The sequence below is a fragment of the Onychomys torridus genome, chromosome X, assembly GCF_903995425.1.
Source record: "Onychomys torridus chromosome X, mOncTor1.1, whole genome shotgun sequence".
Taxonomy (NCBI): domain Eukaryota; kingdom Metazoa; phylum Chordata; class Mammalia; order Rodentia; family Cricetidae; genus Onychomys; species Onychomys torridus.
This window is the reverse complement of record NC_050466.1, coordinates 15,061,134-15,081,314: the sequence shown is the minus strand read 5'-3', so window position 1 is coordinate 15,081,314 and position 20,181 is coordinate 15,061,134. Positions and strand designations below refer to the sequence as shown.

Sequence of the window (20,181 nt, the reverse complement as noted above, 5' to 3'; positions counted from 1 at the left end):
GATTATTGAACATAATTCCCAGTCACAGATATCAGATGCCTCCACAGGAGGGTCAAGGAAGCCACAGAAGTTCCCAAAACACTACAAGCTCTTGTCAATCCTTTTGGCTGCCCACTAGAACTAAAGGATAAGATCATATTATGGAAGAGACCACATATCTTGGTTGTAAGATACAGAGATAACAAACTAGCACTGGGCTCTAAATTTCCTCCATGTTGGCTAGCACTCAAACCATCTGAGGGTACTGAGTGGGTAGCTGGGGGGAAAGACACCATTGGTCTTACTGAGCTATGAACCCTTAGAACCAGAATTGCAACCTGCTGGGCAAGATATGCCCACCTGCATAAGAGGCCTCACTGTGGTAGGTATAACTAGCTTCCCTCTGGCTTTGAGGACTGCTCCACAGGGAAGTAATGCAGGCAGCACATGTCTGGTACCGTGAGTCCTAGTAATAATCCAAGCTTGGGCAGGTTTTAGGCCCAGAAAGGAAACTAATTACTGATGTTTAACAAATTAACAAAGCAAACAGAGAAAACCTGCTTTCATGGTTTTTCTTTTTACTTATTCTTCTCTCATACAATATATCCTAACTGCCCTCCCCTTCCTCCAATCCTCCCAACCCTCCCCCAACATCCTTTTCCCAAGATCTACTGCTTCTCCATTTCCCTTTAGAAAAGAGCAGCCCTCCTATAGATATCAACTGAACAGAATATAGCAATATTCAATAAGACTAGGTACAAACCCTCATATCAAGGCTGGGCAAGGCAACTCAGCAGGAGGAAAACGGTCCTAAGAGCAGGAAAAAGAGTAAGAGACACCCCACTCCCAATGCTAGGAGTCCCACAAAAACTCCAAGCTAAACAACTGCAGCATGTACCAAGAGAAGCCATGTATGCACAGACCCATGCACGCTCTATGATTGCTGCGTCAGTCTCTGTGAGCCACTATAAGTCCTGCTTAGTTGATTCCGTGAGCACCATTCTCCTGGTGTCTTTGACCCCTCTGGCTCCTCCAATCCTTCCTCCCCTTCTTCTGTAGGGTTCCCTGAGCTCCACCTAATGTTTGGGTGTTGGTTTCTTCATTTGCTTCCACCTGCTGCTAGAGGAAGCCTCTCTGATGATGACTAGACTAGGCCTTGAGCTATGTGTATAGAACATTATTAAGAATCATTTCACAGATTTATTTTTTTTTAGTCGTCTTTAGTTCTACCCTAGGTGTCTGGGCTATACACCTTCTAGTTCCTGGCCATCCAGGCCAAATGGGGCATGGGCTCCTTCTCATGGCATGGGCCTCAAGTTAGAACAATCATTTGTTGGCCATTTCCACAAGCTCTGAACCACCATTGGGACTCATTGATCTCCCTGGGAGGAGGAAATAGAATGGAATTTACTAGCAGACTGGGACAATATGAGGGTGGGGTGAGAAGAGACAGCTGGAATTGGGGAAGCATTACAGGGTGTGTTGAAACTTTGTGCAATGTAAACTTCCTTGAATCTATGAAAGTGATCCTAAAGAGGACCTAAGATAAGGGAATACAGAGCATTAGCTGGCCATCTCTTGTAGCCAGGCAAGGTTTCCAGTGGCAGGTCTGGGTTGCATTCAATTGAATTGTTGGCCAAGGGGGTTCCATGAAAATCCCCTACAAAACCCAAGGTATTGCTAAGTCAGTGATTTGCTTTCTGCAAATTGACACCAGCAGGCCCCACTGCTCAGGACAACACCCACACAACTCATTGAATGTGGAGTGTTTCTGTTATTAAAAACAAAATTGGTTAAGTGAATGATGGATGTTGCAGCAAAGCATCATTAAAGCAAAAAAAGGAGGGATTAATGTTTTTTACTTCACACATTTGATAGATCTGTTTATAACCTGTGCTTTTCTCAGCATCGTTGTAATTAAGTCCCACCCTCATTCTCTCTTTCTCTCCAACCTAATGAGCTGATCCTACACCCAGTCAGGCAGTGCCAGGATGCATCCCCCTTCAGAATGGCCAGGACCGTTCTGCCTGAGGGGAGCAGGGAGGATTATGAGGTGTCAATGAAGAGTGCTGACCTCATCTGTAGTATATAAGGCAAGGCGGCAGGCAGCTTATGCCAGTTATCGCCAGGAGGTGAAGGAGTTGTCGATTCTTGATCCTAGACTCTGGCACCTTGCCTGCTAGATACGGCTGCTGGGGCTCCCTCCGCCTGGTGCCTACTGGGCACCTGGGTGCAACCATGAACATCGTATTCATCCTTGTGAGCGGTGTTGCCATCACTCTTGTTCTTTCATTATTAAAAATACTGCACCAGGTAAACTGCCTAAGATTAGACTGCGCTAAGATTAAACTAGCTGAATATTGGATGGGCATGTGATTGTAAGACCACGGAAAGAGGAAAAGAACCCAGGGAAGAACTTCAGTTGCCACTTGCGGTCTCCAAAGAGCCCTGGCATTTGTTGTCTCTCCCGCATGAACTTCTCAAGCTTTCAGCACTGTACTCGATAGTTGTGGTCAGTTAGAAGATGGACGTGGGTCACTAATGATTTGATCAACTTTCTAGGGAACCTCTCACTAACCATGAAAGAACAGGAAAGCTGTAAGTGCCAGTCCCTACCAACACCGTCTCATGTTAAAAATTGGCCACTTCTCTTCTATAGCTTTTCCAATTGCAGCCTATAGGGAACTTTATGGGTACTCAGTTATTTCTTCTCCAAACTGGAGTGTCCTGGTATTTAAAGTCATAAGTGAAGTGTTTTCACATAGGATTAGTGGCAGGGATGGCGGCTACTACTACACTTCCCAAGGCATAAACAAGACACTTGGGCTTTGTACAAGGTGACCTCCATATTTTCCCTTGAATCCGTACCTGCACAAAACACACTTGTGAATCAGTTTCCTTTCAACGTATTTCTTTTTTAAATTTAATTAATTAATTTATTTTACACCCAGATCACATTTCCCTCCTTCCTCTCTTCCCACTGTCTCCCCCTATATCCCCTCTGTTCCCACCCCTCAATCCACTCCTCCCCTGTTTCTGTTCAGAAAGGGACAGGCCTCCCATAGGTATCAACAAAGCATGACATATAAAGTTTCAGTAAGGCTAAGCACCTCCCCCTGTATTCAGGCTGGGCAAGGCAGTAAAGTATGAGGAATAGATTCCCAAGAGCCAGCCAAAGCACCAGGGACATCCCCTGCTCCCATTGCCAAGAGTCCCACAAATAGACCAAGCTACACAACTGCATTTGTCCCCTGCAGCCACTGCCCTGAGTGGAGCCTGTGCAGATGGCTTTAAAGTCATGGGTGCTTGTCAATCACTGTCATACAGACAAGTGACCCTTCCGGCTCAAAACAGGAATGAGGAGACCCACACATTCGTTCCCATACAGACTCTCTGGTTGTTGGTTCAGACTCTGTGAATTCCTGTGAGCCAGGTTAGTTGTTTCCGTGGGTTTTCTTTTGATATTCTTGACCAACTCTGGCTCCTATAATCCTTCCCCCATGTCTGCAGCAGGATTCCCTGAGCTGGGCCTAATGTTTGTTTAGCTGTGGGTCTCTACATCTCCTTCTATCAATTACTGGATGAAGGCTCTCTGATGACAATTGGGTTAGTCACCAATCTGATCCCAGGAGAAGGCCAGTTCAGGCTACCTATCCGCTATTGCTAGGAGTCTTAGCTTGGGTCATCCTAACATATTTCTAACCTCTAGTTGTTAGTATGAACCAGTGAACTTGTCTAACTAGATTGTCACGAAGTAGGATTTGGAACTGGCCTGGCTGCAGTAAGCTACTTAGGTGTAGTAAATATATGACTTGTCTATAATTTCCTTTACAGATAACCATATACAAAGCCACCACAGGCCCATTTATTTTATTTTTTTGTATTAGCATGCAAAGTATTGGGTATCATTGTGACATTTTCAAACAATTCATGTTGCAGTTAGTCGGTTCACCTTAGTTCTCCTCACCCCCATCTCCCTCCCTTCCCTGCCTCCCCTACTTTCAGCTTTTCTGTCACATGTATTCTCTTTACTGGGGGATCTCTTTTTCCTCCTATCTATTTTTCTTTCTAGATGTTTTGTCTTTACCTATGTTTACACCCATTTATATGTATGCGTGTACAGATTACATAGTAAATTCTTCTTGGGAGAACATGCTATTTTTGTCTTTCAGAATTTGCATCACTTTAGTTAGTATTTAACCTTCTAGATACATCCATTTCTATTCAAATTTCATTTTTTCCTTACATCTGAGTGACACTACTCATTTCTTAGTGGACATCTGTGGTGATGTATTGTGTACCCTAATAAACTTTGCCTGAAGATCAGAGAACAGAACAAGCCACTAGATTAAACACCTTTAATCCCAGCACTAGTAAGGAAGTGATGCCTGGATGGAGAAAGGTATATAAAACGTGAGGAGACAGGAACTGAAAGAAGCATCTCTTTCGGCTGAAGCCCTTTCGGCTGGAGCTTTTTCAGGCTGAAGAGTTGATGAGGTAAGAGGTGGTGGTTGTGGCTTGCTCTGCTTCTTTGACCTTTCAGCTTTCACCCCAGTATCAGGCTCTGGGATTTTTTATTAAAAGATCATTTAGGAATTCATGTTATAGACATCTATGCTGGTTCCATTTCTTAGCTGTTGTGTGTGTGAATAGAGATAGCAAAAAGCATGAATGTGCAGTAATCTTCTTGGTGAGACATGGAGTCCTTTTGGAAGTATGCTAAAGAATGGCACATCTAGGTTACATGGTACTTTAATTTTTAGAGAAATCTCAATATTTATTTCTGTAATTTACAAGTGTGCATGCCCACCAGCAGTGAATGTGGGTTACTCTTTCCCTATGTCTTTGGAATACTGTTTTTGTTTGTTTTCTTGATGGTGGCCATTCTATCTGGCATGAGATGGAATCTCACAGTTGTTTTACTTGCATTTGCCTTGTAGTTAGGAAAATGAACTACTTTTTAAAATGTCTGTTGGCCATTTGTGTTTCTTGTTTTGAAGAAGATTCATTTTACTAGCCCATTGTTGATTCACAGGAGACTTTTAGCAGTTTAAATTTTGAAGTCTTTTGCAAAATCTGGATATTAGTTCCCTCCTTTACATATAGTTGGCAAAGATTATCTTCCATTCTGCAAGCTATTTGCTCCTCTGATAATAACTTACTTTCTGTGCAAAAAAATCATTTTCATTTCAGGTAGTTCTGTTAATTCTTGGGGCTCTTTCCTGTGTTATTGCATTCTCATTTCAGAAGGTTCCTGTCTATCCCTACATCTTGAAGTGTATTCCCTACCTTTCAACTTTCATAAAAATCAATCCAAAGTGGACCTAATGTCTTAATTTAAAACTGCAATTTCATTTTAGCAATCAATCCCTCTTCTCTCACTTTCCCTATTACACTCTAAGTCACCCTACCCCATAGCCAAGTTCCTGTTTACCCTGTTTTGTTTTTCTTCTGCCATGGCTCCACTAAACTAGATAAGTGTAATCACCTTTACAGGAAAGTGCATGAATGGCCACCATGATCCCATTTATTTTATTTTTTATCAGTTTCCTAAGTGGAAACTTTATGTATATTCAAATATTTCAGGTCTAAATGCAGGTCACTTGGTGTTGAAAATTTCAAGTGAAGTGCTTTTACATAAAAGTCAAAGGCATCGGTGGAGGATACTATTAGACTTCCCAGAAAATTTATGTAAAAATATAGCACTTTGACATTACAAAGTAACTTCTATGGCTTTTTTCCCTCAGTCTACACATAAGCAAAGCATACCTATGAATCAGGGTCACCCTTCAAAACATTTCTAATTTCTAGCTCTTAGGGTGGATCAGTTGGTTTATATAATTAAATTGGCATGAGGTGAGATCCAGAAATTGTCATGCTCTGATAAAGCACAATGCTATAATTTCTTATCCAGATAATCACGAATAAAAGGCCATCCAAGCCATCTTCTCCAGCACAAAGAAGAAGCACTGCTTTGTCCTCCACCGGAAACAGCAAGGTATACATCCCAGTCAATGCCTTCAATCGCAAAATTTTAACTGGTTCCACGCAGATACTTGCTGATAAACAGAAGATACTGCTCAATATAAAAATTTTAGAATGCAAGCTTGACAAACTGGATCACTTTATGTTGATCAATTGCCTATATGGCTGTGTGAAAATAATTAAGATTTCCACTGCAAGAGTTGTGAATGATGGTAGTGACAGTAATGATTAAAACTGTGGTGGGATTTAACTGATGATGTTTCTTGCAAAAGAGATATTATTTAAAGGAGTACGAGTGTCTGATACAGATTCCAGACACTTACTGCTTTGCTTGCATCTTATTTTAATAATCATTTACATGCATTGCCTAATATACATTGTAGGGGAAGGATGTAGAAGCATACTGTACAGAAAAGGAAAGCCAGTTCAAATATAGCTGACAAATAGCAATGATAACCTCAAGTTTAAAAATCTTCATCTACTTGATTACAGCCTAATATTACATTTGCCTACAAGTTTAACCAAAGCGAGGAGAATTACATGGAGCTGTTGTCTATTATGCAAATGACCACCTACTAGTGTTTTTAAAATGTTTAAAATGAAAAGAAAAGCTGTCATTTTCCACCCTGCAATATATGTTTGCCATAAATTAAGATGGTGATTAAGATCTATTTTTTTTTAACACATAAAGGTAGTGATACAAGCCTTTAACTACTCCTTTTGGCTAGATTTTGAAAAGCATTTATTTCCATTATATCCTCTCTCTGCTCAAATTTTCTCTACAGATTCCAGATGTCACCTCTAAAATTTGCATGCACATATTTAACTAGTGAAAACTCCAACCCTCAAATAGCACCAAAATACAATGGGAGAATGTTTTAATACAAATTGAATTACGATGAAGAAAAATAATTCTAAGCTTTCATCTGTCATCTATATCACATAATATTCGATAAAATAAAGTGTATCTAGAACATAATCTCTTTATTTTTGCTCATACCATTGGATCTATCAACAAAGAGCCTTCAAAATATCAAAACAAGTTCATCTTATATATGAATTATTGAGATGAATTACTTATAGGCCTATTGTTATGCCTGCATATCACCTCCTTTCAGAATCACTTACTTGTACTAATTAAAGAAACACCTTAATCAGTTTGCTCCTTTGATCTTTAATCAAAAGAAGAAGGAAGGAGGAGATTTGATGCATGAGAAAATTGTTCCCTTTTTGGTACTCAGTTGCCAAGTACAAATTAGGTAGTAGTATATGGTTATTAAAGGGCAGGTTCCTTTTACATTTTCATGAAAACAATGGACTCACTCTCCACCAAAAGGCAAATGTACATCCACAGAAAATGATACTTACAATTTTAGTCTTGTAATCTGCTAATGCTCAGCATGACTTGTGAAAAGTTCCCTATCTATTTAGCGTATATTTTATAGTCTTAAACTGTAATTTTTAAATCATATGTCAAAAATACATAATAGAGCACAAGGTATCATCATTTGTGAGGAAATTAGAGTATAAAAATTGTATTAGTGACAATTAACATCAATAAATATATGAATACTTTATTACTCTTAGGAAAATATGAATCCATAAAAGACAAGATTATTGCCCTTGATCTGTTATACATATATCATTATCAAAAAATGCCAGATCAGTAATAATTTCATCCAAATTCTTTCTGCAATTAAATTTAGAATTCAGAGAATACAATGAACTACTTATGTTTTGAAACTCAATAGAAATTAAATGAGCCATGTTTTTATTCCAAATACAACCTAAAGAAGAAAGGTATTATGAAGGGTAAAATGTATTCAAATTTTCAATATTTCATTTTCTAGACTTATCCCTTTTTGGCCACCTGTTACTCATTTTTTTGTCTTACTTCATTCTAAAAAAAGTATAACTTTAAAGTTTACATAGAAAAATCTGAACTATAATAAATGGATGACATGTTTAGACATATTTGTGTCATAGGTATTAAACAGTCCTCATATCATATACAGTCCCTCTCCCTACATATTTGTGACATTTCTTTTTTAAAAGAGATTGATTCATTTTTATTTTCTGTGTATGGGTATTTGCCTGCATTGTACGTACACCATATGCATCCAGTGTCATGGGGATCAGAAGAAGACACTGGATCTCCTGGAACTAGAGTTACAGACAGTATTAGTCACCATGTGGATGTTGAGAATTGACCTTTGCTCTTAATCAATGAGTGATCTCTCCAGGTCCCATTTGTGACTTTGATACATGAGGTCTTTAATTGTATAACTCTTGCCTTTAACTGTATTGACTTATTGTTTCTTCATTCTATGAAAAAGAAAAGTGCATATTAAGACTACAGAAACAAATAATGTCTTTAAAATCACCAAATACAAAGCTTGACTATTTCCTAAGTAATCAGGTCACAGGAAAACTTCAGTATACTAAAAAAGAAAAAACAAGAAATATTACAGTCATATTTACAAAATATCATTGTAAAACAGAACTGGCTGTATGTATTAACAAATAGCTATTCCTAAAGGTACACAAGCACATTATTAAACATTCATAAATTCACATTTTTATATTTCATTTTTGATTAGGTGAAAAAAATACTTACAACCCTGTACTGAGCATGGCATGTACATTTCCCTGCTTGATTAACACACAAATAAATTAAAAAAATTCCCTTACTCTATAAAATCACATTATATAACAAACAGATATTTTCAAAAGGGACATTTTATTCTGGTTTTCTACTGCCACTAATAGTAGGTATTTCATGGTCAGTCTCCTTTGCAGGTTCAGCCATGTCTTTATATCTCTCTCCACGATGTTTTTCCAGGTAGGGGCCCCAATTAGAAGCTGGTCTACAGCAGCTTATGATACGCTGAAATGCAACAACAATAACAAAATCTTGCATTAGAACTTAAGTGTTATCATCCATTTAAAAAAGCAAATATTAAACTACACTTCTACTGTAAGTGCCTTTGCTAGCAACAATGACATAACAATGACAGAAAAGTAAAGAAGTGATAGTCTAAATTTTTAAAACACAATTGGATAAGAAATTGTAGTCAAGTAAATTGTTATTGTTACTAGAAGTATTCTACTAAACCAAAAATAATGAATAATTTCAGTAGGAAGGTATATGAGCCCATTAGAATAATGATGTCACTCTAAGCAGCTTTCCTGAATCCATTTTGTCAGATTCACAAAGGGTCAGATGGAAAGCTAAACTATTGTGCACTGGAATATGTTTCAAAAACTGAGATAAGGGACTTCCAGGTACTGAGCCATTTATTTGGATCTGTTCTTGGATCTGCATAGGATTTTTTTAATTAACTCCCTAAGCCTATCTTGTCATTGTTCTAGTATGAATAGTGATCTTTACTACCCTAGGCCTCTATTGAAGAAAGATGACTCAAGGGCTACAAAGGATTCAAGACAATTTAAGCTCATTCCTTTTAAATACATTACTAGGACTTGTATTATAGCCAGATGAAGATTCAAGAGAGGTTACATATAGAAGTAAATCAGTCATGTGCTTTTTAACATGCACAATGGTGACTGTCCAAATATAGAGATCACCATTGCTACATGCTAAGGAATATAATAGGGCCTGAGGATAGAGTAATGGGCTTCTACAAGAAACTTATAGTAAAATAAAAATAGATACACAAATTTATATAAATATTATCTTATTTCCATATATAATATAATGTCAAACATGATACTATTGTGTGTAAAAATAGTCAGAGGGAAGGAAAAGTGATTATTTTCAACCCATGTACTCTCTTATCTCTTCTGTATAATTAATCTGCATTTTATCACAAGTGCTTATATAAAATAAGAATTGAATATGCTTACCTGAAGGATGTTTCCTTCAGCCTGAACTATTTTTATAATCGCCATAATTGGTATCCAAATAATGCAGAAAATAATCATACACCAGCCTAGAGCAACTCCCCAGTCAGGATATGGAATGTCCCCATAATCAGGCCTGTGAAATTTCACCAGTGACCAGATGAGAATGGCCTAAGAAAGTTAAGCATTCAAAAGACCAAGTTAAAAATTAGACTTGGTGTAATAAATGAGTCATAATTTGAAATTTATTAAACAATAAAATGAATATATAATTAAGGAAATAAGATAAATGGGTAACAAGCCAGAAGACAACAATATGAAGTGAACCAAATTTCTATTTTTACTTTGAAAAATTTTAAAGCCTCGATTTATTAATAAAAGATCTAATATTCAATGTATAAACCTGAGGTGTGTTTTACTGTTAAGCCTTTGATGTTTTTTCTTTTGTATTATTTCATGTGTGTGGATGTTTTGCCTGCATGTATGTCTGTGCACCATGTGCAGTCCTAGTACCCACAGACACCAGAAGAGGACAGCAGATGCCTTAGAACTCAAGTTACAGTTGTAAGCTGCTATGTGGATGCTGGGAATGAAACATGGTTCTTTCGGAAGAGCAGTCAGTGCTCTTACCATCTGAGTCAACCCTCTAGCCTAATTTTTTTTCTTGTGTTTTTGGAAATAGGCTCCCCCTCTGTATATATCTCTCTGGCTTGCCTTGGTGTAGACTAGGCTGATCTTGAGTGCTGGAATTAAAGATGTCTACCACTGTACCCAGCCATTTCCTTTTTAACAGATAATCAAAAGTATAAAAACTAACATAAGTTGAGTACCATATTAAGTTTTCATACATGAGCATACTGTATAATGTGTATACCAGGATAAATATTGCTTAAAACTTTACTCTTTATGGCAATTATTTTCATAATTCATTATATTATAAATTGTTAAATTATATAGTACATTATTGTCCATTGTTTCCCTCCTATGCAATTATATAGAAGAATGTCTTGCTCTAATTGAACTGTGACTTAGTATCTACTCATCAGCTCCCATCTCCACTGTTCAAGACCTCTAACTATTGCCATTCTGTTCTCACTTAAACTAGATAACTTATTTAGGTTCCTCATCTGAATGAGTTTCTGCAATATTTCCTTTACTATGCTAACAGTCTTCCCTCCCATTCATGTCAAAATTGTAAAGATCTAATTATTTATTATATGGCTGAACAGAGTTCAGTGTGTAAATGTATCACATTTTCTTGTTTTGATATACAGTCTCACTCTCTAACCCAGGCTGGCATTGAATTTATTGCAGCCTAGTTTGGTTCTGTAACCAAAGAAACCATTACACTTTAACTTCCTGAATGCTTGCATTGCCAGTGAGCCACCATGCCTGGTATCTGTACTAAGTACCCATTTTGCTTCATCTAGTTATCATTTGGCAGACACTTCAACTGTTTTCATTCCTTAGCTTAGGTGAATAGTGCAACAACATACTGACTTCACATCTTTGAATATATCCAATACTGGAATTGTTTACATGGGTATGGGAAAAAAGCCCTTGCATACCATTTCTTGGAATGTAAATTTAGATCACAATCACTATAGAAAGCATTACAGAGTTTTCTCAAAACTAAATAAGTAGCTACATTATCCAACACCCCTCTTGTTAATACATATATAAGGAGATAGAATTATCTTATCCAAAACCCCTTTTGTGGGTATGTATACAAGGAGATTGTACTGTTAGCATGGCTTCATTCTAGGCCATAAGTTTGCCAGCATATATATTAAAAATCCAGTGAGAATGTAAAAGTACACTTTAGAGATATGTTTCTGTCCTTCCTCAGCAACTGTTTATTATTCATTACACAAGACACTACCTTCCTATAACTCAAATATAAACACGTAGTACTGGCACATGTTTACCAAAGCACAATTCCCTCCTAGGCTCTTCTTGACCAAAAAAGTTTGATGTAAATTCAAGTAGTGTGGCAAAAATGTGGGATTTGTCTGAAATCTCTGCATTCAAAGGATGGAGGCAGGAGGATCAGGAGTTCAAAGTGATGCTCAGCTACATACTGATTCTAAGGCCATCCTGAAATACAGAAGACCCTCCCTCAAAAAAGGTGATAAAACATCAGAAAACACAATTATTTGCATTACGATTCATATTAATAGCAAAATTATTGTTATGAAGTAGCAATTAAAATAATAATAATAATATGGTTGGTGTTCACCACACATGAGGAACTGTGCTAAAGGGACAAAGCATTGGTAAATTTGAAAACCACTATTTCAAATGATTTTTAGATATTTTTCAAAATTCATTAAAAATAAAGAAGCTATTTAGGAGAAGGTCTGATAGCTAATCTCTGACTTACACTGTTCTTTTCCAAAAATAAAGGTATATTTTACTGTCAAATGGATACACATCCACACACATGCATGTGGAACACACCATTTACGTATGTGAAAAGAAGAGAACCAGTTGGAGCTGGCAAGGGAATTATTAAAAACAAAGTAAAATCATACATGTATACACACATACAAAGACTCATGTATTTGCTAACTTAAAATTAATTTCAAAAGTTACCAGTCAGGCCTTCTATGGGGAAAACCCTTTAATCCTAGCATTCAGGAGGCAGGGGCAAGCAGATACTTGAGAGTGTGAGGCTAGCCTGATCTACATAATGAATGCCAGACTAATTAGGGCTACATAGTAACACCCTGTCTCAAAAAACAAACAAAACCTGTTACCAACCAGTACTCAAGGAGTACTAGGAATAGTACTCTCTTTGCCTTAGTCTATTTGGGTTCTCACCCAGAAGTGCCCAATGCTGTAGAGACTCAGTTCTTGAACTTTCAAAGAAACATCCACTGTGAGTACTCCCCAAAAGATTGGAGTCTAATTTCTATGAGTTTGAGGTATGTTTTTATTATGAGTATATCTGCAGCTTTGGGAAGCTTTTCCAGAGTTGTATAAGGTGGTAGATTAGAATTGTAAGTAAACAAGAAGAGTAGATTAGTAATGAATTTACTTTATTCCAAAGAGAGGGAGATTAGAATGTTATCAGAAAATTGAAAAAAAAAATGACTCCTCTCAAAGTTGCTTAGTGGGTAAGGGAGCTTGCCACCAAGATTAAGGACTGTGTTCAATCCCTGGAATCTAAATGGTAAAAAGAGAGAACTGACTCCTACCAGGAGCACTACTTCCCTCCTCCCCTCTCTCTGTAGGTTAAAACTTAAGTGATAGAGCAGGTGGAAAATGTAGAGATTCAGAAGATGACATGGTGAAATGGAGTGGGCCATACATAGCTACCCAGTGTGGGGAAAAGAAACAGAAGCCCAATCTAAGTGGCAAAGCACATAACTCTGATGAAAAAAAATCATATGACAAGCCAATAGTTCTCACAAGTCTTGGATCTATTTATAGTATCTGGTGAAACAGTGACTCATCCTGTGTCAGAATTGAAGAGGGAATCTATGTTGTTACTCCCCAAGTCTTGCAGGGCCATGACTAGTAACCATCTAGACTTAATCGCCCCTCTGCAGTTTCATATAACACACCTCTTCACACTTGATAATTGCTGACACAGCACCAAACCACGTTCAGTGGACAAAAAAAAAAAAAAAAAAAAAAAAAAAAAAGTCTGTGTGCCATGTGGATCACTGAGGTTTGGGCCAAACTGGGTTTTTATCATCTACACCTTTCTACCTAACCCAAAGGTGTTTGAAATTTAGCAGGATTTCAAAACAGCGAGGTTGGTCTTTAGTACATATCTCAGTAACAAATTTATGGTTTGAACATTAGCCACCTTGTGTATGTAGAGATTCTGCTCCGTGGTTGAATCTGCCCATGGGCTGCAAAGCTAAGTGTAGTTAGCAGAAGCTCCTGGTACACAAAGAAGGGAAGGTTCTGAAAAGAAAGAAATGCTACTGGATGTTTGTCCCTGAACTGTCTCAGAATAAGCATACGAGGTAAGAAAGACAAGAGACTCAATTGAATCCACACCTCCGTATAGCAAACTGTAGATAAAAGAAAACCAGAAATAAAGGGTATTATAATACTTTGTAATCCTTTGTGGTTAAATATAAACAATGTAGATTTATTAAGCCATAAAAAAGAATGAAATTCCAATATTTGCAGAAAATAAGTAGAATTGGAGTTCATTGCGCTAAGAACTATAAAACATCATAATTTTCTATTACATAAAAGGGAATACCACTGTTTTCTTAGATAATGAAAGGCTTAGTTGCAATCACCAGTAGGGCCAGAAAAGAAATTAGAATTTAGATCTTGTAAGTTTACAGGATGCTTATTTTATTGAAAAGACTTCAAATAAGGAAAATGTTATTTAGTGACACTTTCAAACACATCTAGCAAGGCTATAGAGCATACAAATGTTTAGATTATTCAAATATAGTCCTACTCACTACCTAAAAGCAATAACAAATATTACAACACAAAAATCTGAAATATCTAAAAGCAATCAAATATTATGGCATGGAAGTGATTCGAATATAACTAGTCCATGGTGTTCTTTAGGAAATCCTTTGAATGTCATGAGAGCAACACATCTTCAAAGCCTTGCTATTCTCTACCTGTTTGATTAACTCTGGACCACAGTAATTCTCCATCTTGAGAACTGTTCAATTTTGGCACTCGGGAACCTAATCTACTGGACTGTTCTTTGAAGATCTTAGATCTGTGTATCAAAGATATTCAAGAAACAATCATTTACTTTTTCTCAGCTCCTAAGTAGTGTCTATCATTAAATTTATCGATATAAAGCATTGCATGTATTGATATAAGTGAGTTTCTTTTAGTAATTTCAGATAATAAATACCTGACCCATCAACTAAAAAAGTACACATTAGTATCTGAATGTTGTTTTTTTTTAAATAATAGTTATTTAAATACAACATATGGTTTGGCATTAGTGGTGCACGCCTTTAATCCCAGCACTTGGGAGAAAGAGACAGGCAGATCTCTGTAAGTTTGAGGCCAGCCTGATCTACAGAGCAAGTTCCATGACAGCTAGGACTACACAGACATGTCTCAAAAAACAAAACAATAAAAAAATAAGAAAAATAAAAACATCATCTGGTTCTTGTCTGGCTTTGTATTTTCTGGCAGAGAAGTTAAGAAATGGTTCACCATATCTTTCAAAGAATGAGTAAATTTATTATTTTCTTTTGTTTATCCTACTGATACTTTTATTCTATCAGTCATTTTAAGTTGTTGATACTTGTAATTCTGTAGAGAGCTGTTTATTGTCTCAAATGGGCAATGTTCAAACTCATGGTGTCAAAAATAACACTACAAAGGGCATTTTAATTCAGACAGTGTGAAGGCACTGGAAGTGAAAACTATTCATCCCCCAAATTATGTACTTATTTTCACCAATGGGAATTGTGCTCCAAGTTCTTTACTAGCATCTAAAGGTATGAGTTAGAGTACTGATACCTGATTCATTGTATATTGGTACTTACAGACAAGAGGATAGGTGTGATGACAAACCAGCAAGCTCTCCACCAGAGCCAGAATATCCATCTCTTGGCTCCAATCATCATTTCTATGTCTTCAATGAATCTATTCCCTCCTGGAGAAGACAGTTTCAGACCGTGAGCCCTTTCCTACAGGGTTCCATGGAGACTGTCATACATATTATCCTTCTTCATTTAAACGTGTTGCTAAAAGCCAACAGTGAAACACACACCTGGAATTCCATTTCATTCATAATGTATTTTGCTGAACAGATCACATTTTACTATTATATGTGTAATTAAAATTGGATGATTACATAATCTTAATGAAAAGGAATCAAATGATACTGTATGAGACTATTAAACAAATCTGCAATCACCACTTACCATAAATCCAGATGATTCCTGCAATTTCCAAGATAGCTGCAATCAAAATCCCCCATCCAGCACAGAAGTGATCAATCAAATGAACCCAGTAAATTCCAGCCTACAAGAAAACAAAAACAAAAACAGAAAAACAAACTCACATCAGTTATTTACAAGTATATTTTATCTATTTTTCATTTTTGTTAATTATTCATGTAGAAAACATTTTGAAACAATATATGAAAAGTATGTTTCATGTATAAACCCAAATATGGGTTTAATTACCTAAAAAAACAGTTTTTTTATTATGTACTAGGACATGGACAAAATGTAAGCATTTAAAACAGTTGATTGTGAAAATGACATGTATTATCTATGAGCTCTGTAATAGCCACCAAGAAATATACAGTTTATAATAAGTTTGTTACTTGGAAAATTGTCATTATTGGGCCTCATTGTCTGAAAAATGTGTACTAGCAAAGTTACAAAGGAGAAAATGGCTGAAATGTGGAAAGCATCCTAAATAGAAATAGGACCTATCACAAGCACCCCCTTGAATCTTAGCATATTTTTTAGATTTAAAGGTATATTCCAACTAACATTTGTCTACAGAAGTTAAAAGCTATACTGTACCTGAGTCACACAGACGAGACCAAGGAGAAACAGAACCAAGCAGCAACCCAAAGTGATGGGAACCCTCATGCGTTTCATTGCTTTGGGAAACAAATCTTGAATTGTTGTTGTAATTGTTTCTAAAGGAGGGGGAAATGAGTTGTTATGTTTCAAGTGGGTAAGACTAATCACAGAATTCAGTATCTATTAATCAAATTTACACATATAAACTGGGAGTATACTGTGGGCATTGCTCATTTCTAACAGTCAAGAAGGTCCTCTCTCTCACAGTTTTTTGTTTGTTTGTTTTTCAAGACAGGGTTCCTCTGTGAAACAGTCCTGGCTGTCTTGGAACTCACGCTGTAAACCAGGCTGGCCTCGAACTCACAGAGATCCGCCTGCCTCTGCCTCACAAGTGCTGGGAATTAAGGTGTGTGCCACCACTGCCAGGCAAGGGTTTTTCTCTTAGCCCTTGGGTTTAGTTCCCAGCATACAGAGAGAGGAAGGAAGAGAGAGGACAGTTTGCAGAACAAGGAATAAGAGGAGGCAGGGAAGAGAGGAGGAGGAGGAAGTGGAGAATGGGAGTAGGAAGACAAGACAGAAGATAAAAGGGCAGAGATGAAGAGATAGGAAGAAAAAGGAGGGGGGAAGGGGGAAAGAAGGAAAAAATAGTGTCTTCTAAACAAGGACTTATCTAAAAGTAGAAAATATGTAAGCCAAAAGATTTATAATAAATATTTTTGACATTTTTGAAGGCTTTGGAAATCAAGCAGAGGAACCTTGATTACTTCTAGATGAGAGTAAGATTCAGTTTTCTGTAAAGGTGTGGCAGTTAGTAGATCATCCAAGCTTCTGTGGATAGCCTGCTATGTATATGGGCAGGGCAAATTGGACACAGTGGCTTATTAAGAAAAAAGAAAACACGAAATTTGGAAGGATATAGAAGTAAGAGTGGATCTCAAAGGAGTCAGGGGTGAATTTGACCTAAATATATTGTATGAAATTCTCAAAGAATTAATAAAAATAATTTTCAAACTTGCTTCAAAGTTTCTCTTTGTATACCTTCAGAAAGTTTCTTTTGTATACCCAGAACCATACATAAGAAGAATGCATTCACTGTGTGAAATTTGTGTTTCTGTATGAGAGTATATGCAAGCACATGTGTGACTCCCGAGTGTTGGGATTAAAGGCGTGCGCCACCACTGCCTGGCAGTGTGTAGAAGTTTAATAAGAGGAATCAAATTACCCATCAATAGGGTAATATGTTATCAATTAAATAGATCCATATGTCTTGTTAAAGTAGCATATATAAACTTTATAGTCATATGAATTTGTTACCAATGGTCATACATTATATATATACATACATACATACATACATACATACATATATACATATATTCATATATGTGTGTACATACACACACTCATGTGTGTGCATGCACATGGACCAAATTATTCCCTCTCAAAAAATGAGAGTTTTGTTAAAACTCTCTTAAGGAAGAACCAAGTTTTCAGGGAGAAATGAGGTGTCCAGGGAACCGTCCCTAGGTATAGAGAGTAGGAAAGAAAAAGTGGTAGCCAGTTTTTCATTGTTTTGTATAGTGTACATTGAATTAAGAAACAAATGCAAAATTCTGACTCTAAAGGGATCAAAAGTGATTCCTTCTAAAATATCTGTCTGGAGCAAATGTAACAAAGCATTAATGTTTGTTTTTTGTTTAAAGTGCAATGTAATTAAGTATATTTTATTTTTATGTATTTAATTTTTAAGTTTAAATAACTCAAAAGATTCATTCTGTTAATAGCACCTAAAAGGAGATACTATGATAATAAAGCAGGATGTTTCCAAATTAACAAAAAAAGGAACAAAATATCACAGTCATTTAACACTAGAAGTATTACTTACCAATCGATGCAAACTGAGAATCCAGACCCAACGTTAAAAGCATGAAGAAAAATAATATGGACCAAAATGGACCACCTGGGAGTTGGGCTAGAGCTTCTGGATAGGCAATGAATGCCAAATCAAAACCTAAGAAAGATGTGTTGTATTTTAAATTAATTGCCAAGAAAATTTGATATTTGAATGTTTTCAATTACAATATAATTTTATATAATATAATATACTTTAATAATCCCATCATGATTTGACATTGCAATCCATGACATACACTCTTTACCAATTAACTTCTTAAAATATTTTACTTGGAGGCCAGAGAGATGGCTTATTGGGTAAATGCACTTGTCACTCAAGCTTGATGACCTAAGATCGATCTCCAGAACCCACAGTGGGAGGAGAGAACAGATTTCTGAAAATCCTACTCTGATCTTCACACAAACACTGTGACATGCACATGCCCTCGCTCACTCCCTTCCTCTCTTTCTCTCCCTCTCCTCCACTCCCTCTCTCTCCCTCCCTCCACCCATTCCTCCTTCTCTCTAATACACAGTAATAAGAAATAAATATACAAACTGTTTTAATTGTTACACTAATGTGAATGTGTGATATGAATTAAGCTAATTCAATTTTTCATGAAAGTTGTTTTAGATTATTAAATCTTTTAATATTTTAATTTCTCTCTCTCTCTCTCTCTGTGTGTGTGTGTGTGTGTGTGTGTGTGTGTGTGTGTGTGTGTGTGTGTCTGTGTGTCTGTGTGTCTGTGTGTCTGTGTGTGTGCATGTGTTCGTTTAGGAATTCAAATGCCACAGTGTGTATGTGCAAAGAATGGCCTTGGATGTTGGTCTTTGCTTTCTGTCTAGTTGAAATGTGGGATCTTTGTTGTTTTTTCTGCTGGATATTCCCAGATAGTTGGCCCATGAGCAAGGATTTTCTTATCTTTGCCTCTCATCTCTCCATTGGAGTTCTGGTATTACAGATTTTCACACTATACATAGACACATTACACATACATGGATTTGGGAGATTTGAACTCAGATTTTTATGCTTAGATAGCAACTGTTTTTATCCAGTCCATAATCAAATGATTAATGGGAGGTGTGATGGTACACACCTATTATCTCAGGACTTTGGATGTAGGAGAAGGGAGGATCAGAAGTTCAAGGTCATCCTCCACCTCAAACAGAATTTGGCACCAGCCTGGCCTCCATAACTCCCTGTCTCAAACAACAACTGTAGCAAAAATATTGGTGAAGGAGAAGAACATATTTCTTAAATGACAAAAGCTTAACTTCACCTTGTTCTAAAATTTGTAAAAAAAAAGAAAGAAAAATTGAACTATCTAGAAAAACACAGGTATAGAATGAAATTTTGTGGTTGTTGTTGCTTTTTGGGATGGTCTTTCTATGTAGCCCTGGCTGTTCTGGAATTTTTCAGGTACATCAGATTGGCCTCACACTCACAAAAATCTGCAGTCCTCTATCTTCCTAGTGCTAGGAATAAAGGCGTGCACTGCCATGTCTAGCTGGAATGAATTTAGTCTTCCACTATCTTGTCATTTGTTTACCCAGAATTATTATGAGTAATACTATTTCAGTTTACTGATACCTGCAAAGTTGTATATAATAAAGTTCTAGATGGAATCTCATTTTCTATTTGACATTACCTTTAAAAGCACTTTGTAATTTAGCTTCCAATTTTTCTATGTGACCCTCAGTTTTAAGTGTTTTCTGTTTCTCTACCTTCCCAGAGGACAGAAATAGAATTCATAGCATGAGATTTTAATGTAGGCTCCATCAGTTTCTAAACATTCACACTTATGCATAACATAGCATTTATGTGTACCAGTGCACTATGAGGAAATGGACACAAAATGATCTCCAAAATCTCTTCTAATACAGGGATTCTGCTATCATCCATCTCCATCGGTGTTTCTATTATATTATACTAAATATAATAAAAGTTTTCGAGGGTTCCTGTTTAAGA

General features: G+C 36.7%; 1 protein-coding gene across 1 annotated transcript in view; it reads right to left on the bottom strand.

Moving 5' to 3' along the window:
* Positions 1–7,471: 7,471 nt before the first annotated feature.
* Slc6a14 (solute carrier family 6 member 14) overlaps positions 7,472–20,181 on the bottom strand; it is a 30,470-nt gene continuing 17,760 nt past the window's right edge. The window contains exons 9-14 of the mRNA XM_036175306.1: positions 18,205–18,330; positions 16,317–16,435; positions 15,705–15,804; positions 15,324–15,433; positions 9,832–9,999; positions 7,472–8,851 (exon numbers count right to left, since the gene is read on the bottom strand). Of these exons, the coding sequence (XP_036031199.1) occupies positions 8,705–8,851; positions 9,832–9,999; positions 15,324–15,433; positions 15,705–15,804; positions 16,317–16,435; positions 18,205–18,330 (770 nt within the window). The 3' untranslated portion in view covers positions 7,472–8,704. The remainder of the gene's footprint in view (positions 8,852–9,831; positions 10,000–15,323; positions 15,434–15,704; positions 15,805–16,316; positions 16,436–18,204; positions 18,331–20,181) is intronic.